This window comes from Dama dama, chromosome 22, assembly GCF_033118175.1.
Source record: "Dama dama isolate Ldn47 chromosome 22, ASM3311817v1, whole genome shotgun sequence".
NCBI lineage: Eukaryota > Metazoa > Chordata > Mammalia > Artiodactyla > Cervidae > Dama > Dama dama.
Window position 1 is genome coordinate 19,435,575 of NC_083702.1, and position 14,086 is coordinate 19,449,660.

At 36.8% G+C, this 14,086-nt stretch overlaps 1 protein-coding gene across 1 annotated transcript in view; it reads right to left on the reverse strand.

Annotated features, from left to right (window-relative positions):
* LOC133043260 (pregnancy zone protein-like) overlaps positions 1-8,825 on the reverse strand; it is a 53,443-nt gene extending 44,618 nt beyond the window's left edge. Inside the window, exons 1-7 of the mRNA XM_061124090.1 lie at positions 8,743-8,825; positions 6,331-6,511; positions 5,023-5,173; positions 4,823-4,875; positions 3,671-3,691; positions 3,053-3,221; positions 1,047-1,131 (exon numbers count right to left, since the gene is read on the reverse strand). Coding sequence (XP_060980073.1) covers positions 1,047-1,131; positions 3,053-3,221; positions 3,671-3,691; positions 4,823-4,875; positions 5,023-5,173; positions 6,331-6,511; positions 8,743-8,825 — 743 coding nt within the window. The remainder of the gene's footprint in view (positions 1-1,046; positions 1,132-3,052; positions 3,222-3,670; positions 3,692-4,822; positions 4,876-5,022; positions 5,174-6,330; positions 6,512-8,742) is intronic.
* Between the last annotated feature and the right edge of the window lie 5,261 nt (positions 8,826-14,086).

The window sequence follows — 14,086 nt, forward strand, 5'->3', positions numbered from 1 at the left end:
AGGGAAGAAATAAATAGCATGCATTTTTGTTTATTTCTTTTTTAAAATTTCATTTTATTAAACCAGAATATAGTTGTTTTACAATATTGTGTTAGTTTCTGCTGTATAACAAAGTGAGTCAGCTATACAGAAACACATATCCCCCTTTTTTTTTTGGATTTCCTTACCATTTAGGTTACCACAGAGCAGTGAGTAGAGTTCCCTGCACTATACCGTATGTTCTCATTAATTATCTATTTTATGCATAGTATCAGTAGTGTATACATGGCAATCCCAGTTTCCCAATTCATCCTACACCCCTTTCCCCTTTTGGTGTCCCTGCCATTTGTTCTCTATGTCTGAATCTCTATTTCTACTTTGCAAAAAAGTTAAATGACATGCATTTTTAATTCTATATTAATGTATCCAGCATTTAAGATAGAGGGTCTGCTTAACTTCTTTCTAGCTTCCCAGAATTTAAAAAATTGGGGACAATATAAAATTGGAGATAATAAGACATTGAATAACATGGAAGCTATGAGCATGGGCTCCAGAATTAGATGGTTTGGGTTCACTTTAGCCCAGCGTCTGGGATATAGAAATGCTTCATGCAGCTATATGTATTTTTTTTTGTTACTTGCCAAGGCAATATAGAATTATGGAGAAAGGTTCAGGGTCCGGAGCCAGACTGTTGGATTTAAATTCCAATCTGCCATTTATTGTTTGTAGGAACTTGAACAAGTTAGTTTATTCTTTATATGTTACAGTTTCCTCATTTGTAAAATGAGAATTATTATCCTTATCTCACAAGGTTAGTGTAAGAACAAAAACACAAATAAGTGCAAGGCACTTTAAACATTGCCTGGCACATTTTAAATGCTCAGTTAATAATTTTACTAACAATAGTAAACATGTTGCATGCTATCACCCCTGCTCCTTGGTCTAAGCGCAGACAAGTTGGAGAGACTCATTACTTCTTTAATTAAAATATTTGGAAGGTCAGCAATTGTTATGTGCAATACAAACAGGGTAGAAAAATAGAAATGAGATGAAAAAATGTAACTCACAAGCTGCAGACAGAAACCTCAAATTCATCCTCTAGGAAACTAATCTTCTTGGGCATTTTCACTTGGACCTCAAATTTGGGCAAAACTGTTGTCAACAAAAGGGAAAAAAAAACACACAAATGTGAGAGTAGGCAGAAAGTCTTGCAAGAGTACTAGTAATGATTCTATTACAGAATTTTGTAACAAAGAGTCACTTGAAGTGATTTCAATTACAATAAGGAGCGGCAGGTCACTATCGGCAAAAAGAAATGTCATTCATACCCACGGGCAGTTAGCACCATGGTAACTTAGGCTGGTATTATAGTTCCTAGACTCTCCTCAGAATTTGTCCAAGATTTCAAAGGTGGGAGGGAAACAGCTCCATTAGTCTCTGAAGGTCACCATGATTAGACATGGTCACAGGTGCAGAGGGGCCAGAAACTTACAGGTTGTCCTTATTTTTTTCCCTGTCTGTTCTAGCTCTTCTTCCCAACTTCTAACCCTGCTGACTCATAGAGACCCTAGGCCCACCACCAGACACCTGGTTATAGAAATACCAAAGTGGGAGGAGGGAGAGCTAACATTCTCCCATTGATTCTTCTACCAGTTTCCTTCAGTGGTCCACTCTGGAATCTGAATGTGCCCTTGTAAGTTCTGATCTGTACATCCTCACCCTGGCTTCAGGAAGCCTGGCTAGTAATTTCCTCTGATCCACCAACTCCTGCTGCTGGACTCAGACTTTTCCAGCCTCTCCCACACAGTTGTATATAACGTTAGTTGTTCTTATAATTAATCCCTATTCTATAATTCTCATGGCAGTTCTGGTGAGAATGGAGAATCCTGTTTTTGTGATAAGTCTCCTATTCATGGCAAATAGATGGAGAAAAGTGGAAATAGTGGCAGATTTTATATTCTTGGGCTCTCAAATCACTTCAGATGGTGACTGTAGCCGTGAAATTAAAAGCCGCTTGCTCCTTGGAAGAAAAGCTATGACAAACCTACACAGTGTATTAAAAAGCAGAGACATCACTTTGCTGACAAAGGTCTATATAATTGAAGCTATGATTTTTCCAGTAGCCAAGTATGGATTTGAGAGTTGGACCATAAAAAAGGCTGAGCACCGAAGCATTGATGCTTTCGACTGTGGTGTTGAAGAAGACTCTTGAGAGTCCTTTAGACAGCAAGGAGATCTAATCAGTCAATCCTAAAAAAAATCAACCCTGAATATTCATTGGAAGGACTGATGCTGAAGCTGAAACTGCAATGTTTTGTTCAGCTGATGTGAAAAACTGACTCATTGGAAAAGTCTGTGATGCTGGGAAAGACTGAGGACAGGAGGATAAGAGGGGGCACAGGATGAGATAGTTGGATGGCATGACTGACTCAATGGACATGAGTTTGAGTGAGCTCCAGGAGATAGTGAAGGACAGGGAAACCTGACCTGCTTCAGTCCGTGGGGTTGCAAAGAGTTGGTCATGACTTAGCAATAGAACAACAACAACTCCTTATCCACAGCATGATGTATTTAACTTACATTAGAAATTCCACATAACTGATAACTAATAAGATGGTTTCAATGTCTGAGTACTATTATTAGCATAGATTACATGTAGGTTACAGACAGCAGGGATATAATCCCAGAAAATATGTCCTGTTGTAAGATACAGATCAAGAGATGCATGTAGATAACACAATATATTGGTTAACAATTTATGTTTGAATAGGGTTGGTTGGAAATATTAAAATCTCTTTTGCTTCTTGGCTCCGTGATTTTGGTAAATTTTTAACTTCTGTAGTATCAATATACTCATTTGTACAATAGAGATGGTATAGTATCTGCCTCAGAGGGCTGTTGTAAAGATTAAATGAGATAGTTGCATGAAACGTTTGGCAAATATTTAGATAAAAATACTTGCTACTTTTCAATTGTTATATGCCAGATTTTTGCTTGTCACCTACATGAAAAAATGATCCAATCTTACATTCTTTAATGTCATAAATGTCTTTGACATGTGTGGAATTCTTACCGTATTCATTCACTTCAAAAGAGTGCTTTATTTTTTTCCCAGGCTCCTTCTGCAGTACCACCTTGTAGGAACCCAGTGTGGGCTCCACTGAGAGTGGGAAAGAGAGCTGACTGAGTCCCCCTTGCAATTTGAGACTGAGCCATTGGAAAATCCGGTTCCTTTTGGGGTTCTATAGGTAAAAGCATCAGATATATATTGCAGCAATTGAAATATATAGTTTTGAGTAGAAGGACAGATTTTCAGGGAGAATGAAGTAGGCTAATTAGCTGGTTGGTAAATTGGCACCAGAGGTATTATCAAAGGTTTCTAGGAATTCTAGACTGAGAAAAGGGAAACTTGCCCAGCTGAGATATGACAGGTGATAGTAGCTCTTTTTGTGATTATGCATACCCATCTCAGTCAGAAATATTGCAAGAGCCACTACATTGCATCATCTCAGGGTATTTTGTTCCTTCATTGACATCTTATCCACTCTCCCCAGGATTTATGACAGACAGGGAAAACAGTGTTTATTTAGTTCTGGAGAAGTGCCAGTGGGGAAGGAGAAAGTGGAAAGAGGAGTTAATATAACTCACAGTGAGTCCTCATTCCAAGTGAGAGACACAAGATATTACCTACCTCAATATAAACCACCGGGAACTGAAAAGAAAACAAATAGCATGAGTGTGAGATAGAGTATAGAAAGACAAAACTGTGGCACCAGCATTAAAACAGTATTTGGACCAGCAGGAAGTGAGCCTGCCTATTCAGTTCTTGTCTGGATGAGGACATGTGGCCCTGTTTGAGTCATAACACTTCGTATGTTTGGTCTGGGACATAGTCTCTGAAGAAGTCATGGGGGCTTCCCTGGTGGCTCAGTGTTAAAGAATCCACCTGCCAATGCAGGTGACAGTTTCGATTCCTGATTTGGGAAGATCCCACATTCTGTGAGGCAACTAAACCTGTGTGCACCAACTATTGAGTCTGTGCTCTAGAGCCTGGGAACCATAACTGCTGAGCCCAGGCACCTTAGAGCCTGTGCTCTGCAACAAGAGAAGCCACCGCGATGAGAAGCCTGTGCACTGCGACTAGAGAGTAGCCCCTGCTCTCCACAGCTAGAGAAAAGTCTGAGAGCAACAAAGACCCAGCATGGCCAAAAACAAATAATTATTTTTTTAAAGAGAAGGAAAAAACCATTCTTAAAAAAACAAACAAACAAAAATCATGATTTCCTTTTATGAAATAATGCAACCTAGACTTATGTAAAAAGGTCTAAATAATGAGTTTTATTTTGCAGTTAACTTTTATCTGTGAGAAATTCTCCATTTCTCTTAAGAGAGATATCAAATGCACTTATTTTCTTTTGCCCATTTAGAATAATTGAGTCTTTAAGGAGATAATTTCAACTGAATGTTTAATTAACTTTAAGAATGTAGTTGATGAACTCATCTCCCTTATCCTCCAGTAGTCATATGCTTTGGAGAACTTTCTGTGGTAGATTTAAGTATCTAATATTGGTCTCAGGTTCTCCAAAGAACAGATTTTACATTTTGGCCTTTTTTTTCTGCCAGTCTTACTGCTGGGAAAGATGGAAGGCAAAGGAGAGAGGGAGACAGAGTAGGATATGGTTAGATAGCATCACTTACTCAATATTGGGACATGGACTTGAGCAAACTCTGGGAGTTAGTGCAGGACAGGGAAGACTGTGTACTGCAGTTCATGGGGCTGCAAAGAGTCAGACACAACTTGGCAACTGAACAACAACAAAATAGCCATTGTTATGAGACTCACCGTTTCATTCAAAGGGTGAAAGTTGACATCCATAGAGACAATGCGGAATTTCACTGAAACACAGAGATTTTTCTCATGAAAGCCACCAGTGGAAATTCAGGATGATAACACCAATAACAATGTGCCAGGATTTCCAAAATGTAACAGAGAACCACACCTCCAACCCTTCAGATTGCCTTTGCTTGTTTGGTTCCTTATACCTGTTTGTCCTGGCTTGTAGATGGGTTTGTCTGTCTGGACAAAGACTAGGCTTTCTTCTTTTCTAATGTATATTGGCTTCTTCTTTATGAAGTTCTGGGTTGGCCCTTGCACCTGCACAGTTATGAATGCTGAGGAAGCTGACTCCGGAATCTGTAAAACAGATGAGCTGAAGAATCTGTCCAGATCCACTTCTGAATGTCTCAGCCTTTGTGACTTTCTCATTTCTCTGGTTAGTTCCATGGGAATTAATAAGGGCTAGGCTTCCTTGGTGGTTCAGATGGTAAAGAATCCACCTGCAATGCAGGAGACCCAGGTTCAATCCCTGGGTCAGGAAGATCCCCTGGAGAAGGGAATGGCTACCCACTTCAAGATTCCTGCCTGGAGAATTCCATGGACAGAGGGGCCTGGTGGGCTACAGACCACTGGGTCACAAAGAGTCAGGTGGACATGACTGAGAAACAGATACTTTCATTTTCATTTTTTCAGGGTCAGATGGAATGTCCCCTGCTTTATAGAGTAATATGATTGTGTAACATGAAAGCGGCAATTTATTGATTTGATTAAAGGAGAAAAGTCATTGCAATAAAAATGAAATAATTCTTCAACCAGTCATGACAATGAAGGCAATAACAAGTTCTCATTTTGACAGTAATATGGTAGTATTAAAATAATTTTTAAAATTTATTTTCTAACAGTCAAAAGCAGCACTGTGTATTATCATTGGTAGTAAGCTGGTATGATTAACTATTTAATACTTTAAGTTAGAACAGTTTACAAGGACAGTGCATTAACCATCAACCACCTGGGAAATCTTAGATAAGTCACTAAACTTTATGAGTCTATGTGTTTATATCTATAAAGGCATGAACATTATTTACCTTCAAAGTTTGCTTTAAGAGCAAATAAAATCCTTCCTATAACCATTATTATCTTTTGTATATTGCACCAGTTCTGTTTGTAAATATTATGAAAGTATATTCAGTAGAACTTTTATCTTTAGACTTATTTGGAATTCATTCTGTACTCCTCAGTTTTCTTCATTTTTCTATTTTGTATTTTATTTTTTATTGGTGTATAATTGCTTGATGATGTTGGGCTAGCTTCTGCTGGACAACCAAGTTAATCAACTATATGAATATACATATCCCCTTCCTCTTGAGCCTCCCTCCCATCCCTATCCCACCCATCAAGGTCATCACAGAGCACCAAGCTGAGGTTTTTTTTAGTTGTTGGGGGTCAGAACCCAAGGCATCAGCTAATGTGCTCTCTCGGTAATAATCTCCCTTCCCCCAAGGAGGAATGCTGACCATGAAGGAGCGGCAATAGAAGGAGTTTTTCGCCTCCAGGTTTGTGAAGAGAATCCTGCGCTGCATCTGATATTCCAGAGTTACTGTCAGTGCCACGGTCTCATTGAGGTGATTCAGCAGGACGCAGACCTTCTCAGGAACACCAGCATACAGCTGTGAGGGGATCAGCACCACGTACTGCCTGTGGAGAAGAGGGGTCTGGGTCAGCCATGGAGAGGTTGTTGTGGTTGTCTTCTAGATAATCTTTGCTATCTTCATCAGTCACAGAACCGAGTTAGGTTTCAGCAGGAGTGGCAAGGAGTATATTCTTCAAAGGCCAATCCAGAGACCGTAGAAACTCAGAAACCCCTACCAAGTTAAACACCCATACATTTCTCTGGTGTTGTGGAAATAGTCACCCTTACAACATTAGCAAACCTATTCGTAAGCTATGGATAAGCACTCCATGAGTTGTTATATATTTTGGATAGAGGTAATTTTTTAAATTAGAAATTTTCAGTGAGCCAAGAAAATGTGATCACACACACACACACACACACACACACACGTTATTCAACCTTAAAAAAAGAAGGACATCCTGCCCTTTGTGACAACATAGATGGCCCTGAGGGCACAATGCTAGGTGAAATAAACCAGAGAAAGACAATTATGCCTGGTATCACTTACATGTGGAATCTTTTTTTAAAAAAAGTCAAACTTAGAAACATAGAGTAGAAAAGTACTTTCCAGTGGCTGGGAGGTAGAGGGAAATAGGAATAGGTTGGTAAAAGGGCATAAACTTTTATTTATGAGGTGATAAAAGCTGAAGATATAATATCTAACATGGTGACTATGGCTGATAACACTGTATTATATAACTGAAATTTGCTCAGAGATCAGAAATTATATGTTCTTACCTCTCCCTCACAAATAGATAGCTGAAAGACAGATGTGCTAGATAAATCATTAGATTAATCTATGTGATAGATTAGTTAGCTCAATGGGGAAAATCCTTTCACAACATATATGTGTGTTGTACACATTAATATCTTACCACTTTAATTCTCAGTAATATTTCAACAGTCCTCTCAAAACACTTTTAATTTATTAACAAACAATATTATTAATCAATTAATCATCATTGAAACCAATAAGAGAATCTGTGTGTGTGTGTGTGGTCTTGGGTTTCGTATTGATGGTATCACAAATCACTTTGTTCCAGGAAACGTTAAAGAGATAACAATTCATGGAGAGGAACTGAATCTGTTTTCAATACTGTTTCAGAAGCAACCTTAGCTCTTTTCTTTCTTCCACTATCTGCCGATAGAAGACAAACTAGGCTAAGCATCAGATGTATTACCACATATACCCAGAAAACAATTCCTCTGGGATTCCTCATTCCTCATTCCTCTGTTGCTATTTATCCATCATTTAGAAAAGCCCAAACATACTGTACTCTGTGATGCTCTGGTGGCTTATGCTTGTCGATCTATCTGAAGTGTCCTGGTCTAGCTGGAAAACTTCTATTTGCTTCATAAGACTCATCTCAAAAACAGCTTCCTTATGTAGACTTTGGTGATGCCCCTTCCTTTATATCAGTTCCCATGAGGAGTAGGTATTATTTGTCAGTATTCCCACAGAGGGCTTCCCTAGTGACTCAGGAGATGAGGGTTCGATCCCTGATCCAGGAAGATCCCCTGGAGGAGGAAATGCAACCCCCTCCAGTATTCTTTCCTGGAAATCCCCTTGGACAGAGGACATTGGCAGGCTACAGTCCATGGGGTCGCAGAGTTGGACACAATTTAGTGACTGAACAACAACAATTCCCACAGAATCTTGGTTCTGTTTTTGCATTTTATTTCATTCTCTGTACACCATCTCTCTCTCTTTCTTTTTCTTTTATACTATGAGGTACTGAGGTCACAGCCCACATTTTGTTGATCTGTATATTCTCAAAATCTAATGCTAGCCTTTAAAGATTTGGTGAAGGATTGAGTGACTTGACACACAAATCCTGGCTTGTCTTTAGATCTCATCCATCTTGGGAAACCATGGCTTGGAGGAGACACAGATACTATGTCACTTTGCAATGGCCAAGACAAGACACTGCAGCCTTTTTCATTAGCCAGTAAAGAATTTATCTTTTTTTTTTTTGGTAGGAATTATATATTTTTATTTGGTGAATATTGTAGAATTCCATCATCTTGGTAGGTGAACGTTTCACAAATATTTCACAAATATTATTACCTTGTGTCTCTGAGTTTTCTAGAACTGGAGTATATCTTTTACCACCTGTGGTAATCATTTTCAATGCTTTTCAACAGCAGATAATTTCATAGAGAATTAGGGAATATACAAAAAGACAGACATCAAGAAACATATAACAGAATGGGAAAGAGAAGGGCATTAGAATTTTCTGGAAATGTTGCTTACGGTTTGGAGGTAGCCAAAGCATCTCTGGGAAGGAGCAAGAAAAGCAGAATCAAGACTGGATTAGGCAGTTGATGTCCCCTCATGGTGTAGAGAGGACCAGGAAAGAATGGGAGTCTGAGTCGTTGATTCCTTGAACTCTGTTCTTGTTCCAGAATCCCTGGTTTTTATTTTACCTGATGGATAGTGAAAGTAAATGGCTAACCATTTATTTTTGTAACATATTAACTACTTCCAGTATAAAAAAATCAATTGCAGATCACTTCCATCCACTTGCTCAAATTTTCAAAGGGCCTGAAAAATAGAATGTTGAGACTACATTAGTTGTGGTTGTTAAAACAGCACTTTAAATATCTTTAAGAAAAAAAATCAAAATAAATGATATGATTTGATGAAATCAAGAGCTACTTATGTAAATACACAACACAGACCTTTTCCTGGAAGTCCAGGGAACAGCACATATTCCCTGAGCGTCAACCAATAGAGTTCTTTAACGAAACAAAGGAAAATTTATCCCAGAATTTTAAACAAAATAAATATAAAGATAATCTCTCCATTGTTTGAAAGCTTAGTTTTCACTTTTTATAGCTATCTTTATATTTATTTATAAAGAAAATGAACCCATGTAATACATTATTATAGTTTCTTAGTTCATTTAACATCTAGAATATAAAGCCAATTAATTAATTTTATCTTCTAAGAAAATAACCTTTAGAATCTTTAAAAAGATGGTACAAATGAACTAATTTACAAAACAGAAATAGAGTTACAGATGTAGAAAACAAAGCTACAAAGGGGGACAGCATGGGGAGAGAGGGAAGGGATAAATTGGGAGATTGGGATAGACATACACACTACTATATACAAAATATGTACTAATAAGAACCTACTGTGTAGCATGGGGAACTCTACTCAGTACTCTATAATGATCTATATGGGGAAAAAAGTCTAAAAAAGAGTGGATATATGTATATGTAAAATTGCTTCACTTTTGCTGTAAACAGAAACTAATACAACATTATGAATCAAGTATACTCCAATAAAGATTAATTTAAAATAAAATTTCAATGATGATCATAAACTATGAGTGATATAATGCTAGGTTAAAGTAAACTGTAAGAATACTTGTGTGAGGCCTTGGTACCTGGCAAATGCTTGCTGAATGAAGATAAAACTTTTCAGCTTCATTTGGTTTCTTCTCTCGTTAGAAACTATGCTCTTTCCACTTCCACCCTGCATTCCTACACTACCATAAATAAATATCTTCATTCTCTGCCAGCTTAATATGGAATAAAGTAACTTAAAATAAATAATAAATGATTTTCAAGAATGCTCCAAGTAACTTTTCATAGGCATAATTATACTTTTTTGGATATATACCAATCCCTTACTTTAGCCAAATGCCTAACGACTAAGTATAAAAATCCGCAGTTTGATGAAGCAAAATCACCATTACAGTTTAAGCTTCTAGAGTAGAAGAATAAATCTGAAGTGTTATAGAACTTTATTGTTGTGATTTTTAATTGAAAATGATAGTAGATACATTTAAAATATTTATCATAGAGCATAAACAGTATGTTCTCCACATTCTCTGCTAGTGCTTATATTACATATTTTTGTGGTCTTCAGTCTTTTCCCTCCTTGTATCCCCAAAAGAATTTTAACCTTTCACACAAGCTTAGCTTTTAAAACTTCTCATCATGAGTAAGATAACAAAAAATATATTATAAATACTGATATTTTAAAAATAAAGTGAAATACCACTTTGAAAATGTATCCAGTGAAGTGTAAATACTGCAGTCATTTATTGCCTACCATTATCCACTTAAAACAATGCAAACTATTCTTTTAAAAGTTGGAAAATTTTGCATCATTCTTGTTTCTGCTTAATCTTGTATTCCCACATAATTTGACCCTGTTATTTCATGCTTCAATATATTTTACTTTTAAAAAAATTTTTTTGATGTGGATCATTTTTAAAGTCTTTATTGAATTTTTTATAATATTACTTCTGCTTTATACTTTGTTTATTTATTTTCTTGGCCTTGAGATGTGTGGGATCTTAGCTCCCTGACTAGGGATTGAACCTGCACCCCCTGCATTAGAAGGTGAAGTCTTAACTACTGGACCACTGGGGAAGTACTGCTTCAATATATTTTAAAGATCTCTCTATCATACATTTCTGAAACTAAAGATAATGAAAACTATAAAAGAGGTTCTTGTACCTATCCAGTTCTGAGTAGTAATAGATTTTTCTAGATCAAGCTATCATTATAAGTATGGTCAATATATTCTTTATCAAAGTTATATATAGCTACTATAATTTCAATAATATTAAACACAAGAAAAATTTTGTTTGAAAGTCATTTCTAAATGAAATTAATTGTATATTCCATCCATCTGGGTCCCCCAATCAGATCATGTGTCTTTGGATGAATATGATTTACTGCTAGATTGACACACATCTCACCTATCCTCTTGCTGTGTTTTCTATTCTCCTATGTTCTACTCTCCTGTTTCTATTCTAGAATATTCCTATTCTACTTCCTATTCTATAGATGCAAGCACCAAGAAGTCTTGTTCACCTCAAGAGAGATAGAGGTCTTCCTTGGTGGTCTGGTGGCTAAGAATCCACGCTCCCAATACAGGGGGCCCAGGTTCTATCGCTGGTCAGGGAACTAAGATCCCACATGCTGCAACTAAGATCCAGTGCAACTAAATAAAATAAGTATTTTTCTAAAATAGGAAAAAAACACAAGAAGTTCTGTTATAACATCATCATCTGAATATTTAGTTATTTAAGTTATAAGCCAAAGGTCACATTGCAATCGTCATTGAAAAAGAATTTCAATTACCTGTGCTGTGCGGGGCTTAGTTGCTCCAGCTGTGCCCAGCTCTTTTCGACTCCATGGACTGCAGCCTGCCAGGCTTCTCTGTCCATGGGATTCTCCAGGCAAGAATACTGGAGCTTAATTACCGATCAGCTGATGAATCAAGTATGACTTCCTTAATTCTATTGAAAGCACACCACTGGAAACTAGGTCAATTGCAAAAGGATTTGGAACTCAGTTATTAGTCATTCTTGTTCTCACTGTCTAGAAACATTACAAAAAAGGCACTTATAAATGGTTACTAATTGCTACAGTCCTACTTAGAATCACTTGATGTGCTCAATAACTTTGGCAAAATTGAAATATTATTAATTTAAATATACTTTTATCAATATAAAACCTCAAAGTGCTTTTTATTATTGTCAAAACTATGACTTGCATAATTATATTTCTAGAAAGTGCCTACAAATAATCTGATTTACAAAGCTAGACCTCATTGTCAAGATAATCAGTCAAGTTAGATTTATGACTGATAGGAAAAATATTATTTCATTTTTAATTCTAATAAACTCACAAAAGTACATTCTTATGACAGTTATCCCACTTCCGGATTCTAAGATAAGTGAAATCCCATTTCTGAACTCTAAGATCAAGAGTTTTGCTGGGTATCTGTTTCCTGGATTCAGTGTTTCTTTCTGTGCTCTCTCCTTTATTCTTATGCAACTCCCAGGGGCAATATAAACACTGACAAGAGTTGAGGAAGAAAAAGGTGAGGTTTAAAAATGAAAACTTTTATTATTTTTACCTCCCACCACTATAATAAATGAGTACAGAAAATTTCAAAATGAGTCAAAAGTACCCATTTTAAATGTTATACATTTTTAATACCAGAAATATATTTAAGACAGTTGGATGTATGAGGGCTTATGAGCTACAATGGGTTTGTGATTTATTGATTTAAGAGACTGTGCAAATATCAATATTTTGGATTTTTTTTTTTTTTGTAAAAGACAAGCAAGTTTTTCACTCTAAGATATATCTAAAACACATAAGTAAATATCATAATATTAAAATAAACCCACAGATCATGTCTTGATTGAATTATCAACATTATGGTAGTGATTTTATGTAATTATTGCCTACAAAGACCATAAGTTTATTGATCATGCACAATTTCAGGGGTTTCAAAATGATGTTGAAATACACTGAGGCCAAAACTGAACCTAATGGCAGATTCTGTCTAGCCAAATGTCAAAGTCAAAGATCAATGTTATAGTATTCCAACTTTTAATAGTAGGTAACCACTTAACTCACATGAATGAAAATAGAGTCATGAAATTCCAGTCATCAGTTTAATAGACACTCAATAGATATTTGTTGAGTGAAAGAATAAATAAAATAAGTTTGTGACTTTCTTGGCTAAAGTATCGTCGTATAAGCAGGAAAAGCATTTGGAAAGAAATAATCTGAAAATACAATATGGGAATATTCTAACTGACCTCAAAGCAGGATAACAAAGCACTTAAGAGAATAGACTCAATTGTCAAACTCCTTGGAAAAAATCCCAGGTTCCTCACTGTGACCTCTTCGACAAATTATTTAACCTCTCAGGGCTTCAGTTTATCTATAAAGTTGCTTAAGAGTAGCTCCCCAAGGATTAGATTTAATTTAACATACTTAAAAGTACTTAGAAAGTGTCTGGCATAGACTGAAAGCTATATAAATGTTCGTTATTATTATTAATAGTAAAACTGTCTTTCCAGGTTTTTTTTTTTTTTTTAATCTTAGAAACTCTTTTTTCTTTTGTGCAGAGAACAATTTGTTTCACATAACTGATACGTAAGATTCATAGTTTCGAACACCAAGTTTAATTGATTCAGCCAAAAAATTCCCACACAAAGAGGAAAATTGCACACAGCCACCCAGTCATTCACTAAGGGCTTCCCAGGTGGCGCTAGTGGTAAAGAACCTGCCTCCCAGTGAAACGGGGATTCGATCCCTCGGTTGGGAAGATCTCCAGGAGGAGCTCATGGCAATCCACGCAAGTCTTCTTGCCGGGAGAATCGCTAGGACAAAGGAACCTGGCAGGCTATAAATAGTCCATGGTGTCGCACAGAGTCAGATCTGACTGATCTAGTATTTCCTCTAATCATTCACTAAAGCAAAAATTAGTATTCATAAAACTCTGAAGAAGAAGTCGCTCAGTCGTGTCCGACTCTTGGTGACCTCATGGACTATAGCCTACGACGTTCCTCCGTCCATGGGATTTTCCAGGCAAGAGTACTGGAGTGGGTTGCCATTTCCTTCTCCAGAGGATCTTCATGATCCAGGGATCGAACCTGGGTCTCCCGTATTGTAGGCTGATGCTTTACCACCTGAGCCATGAGGGAAACTTTAAAATGAACTGAATACAACTTTAGATGAACTGAAATGTTTAATAACTGAAGACACATGCTATATATTGCCTTGGTAGACTCTATCTTACACATCCACCAAAATAGGAAGAACTTATCACA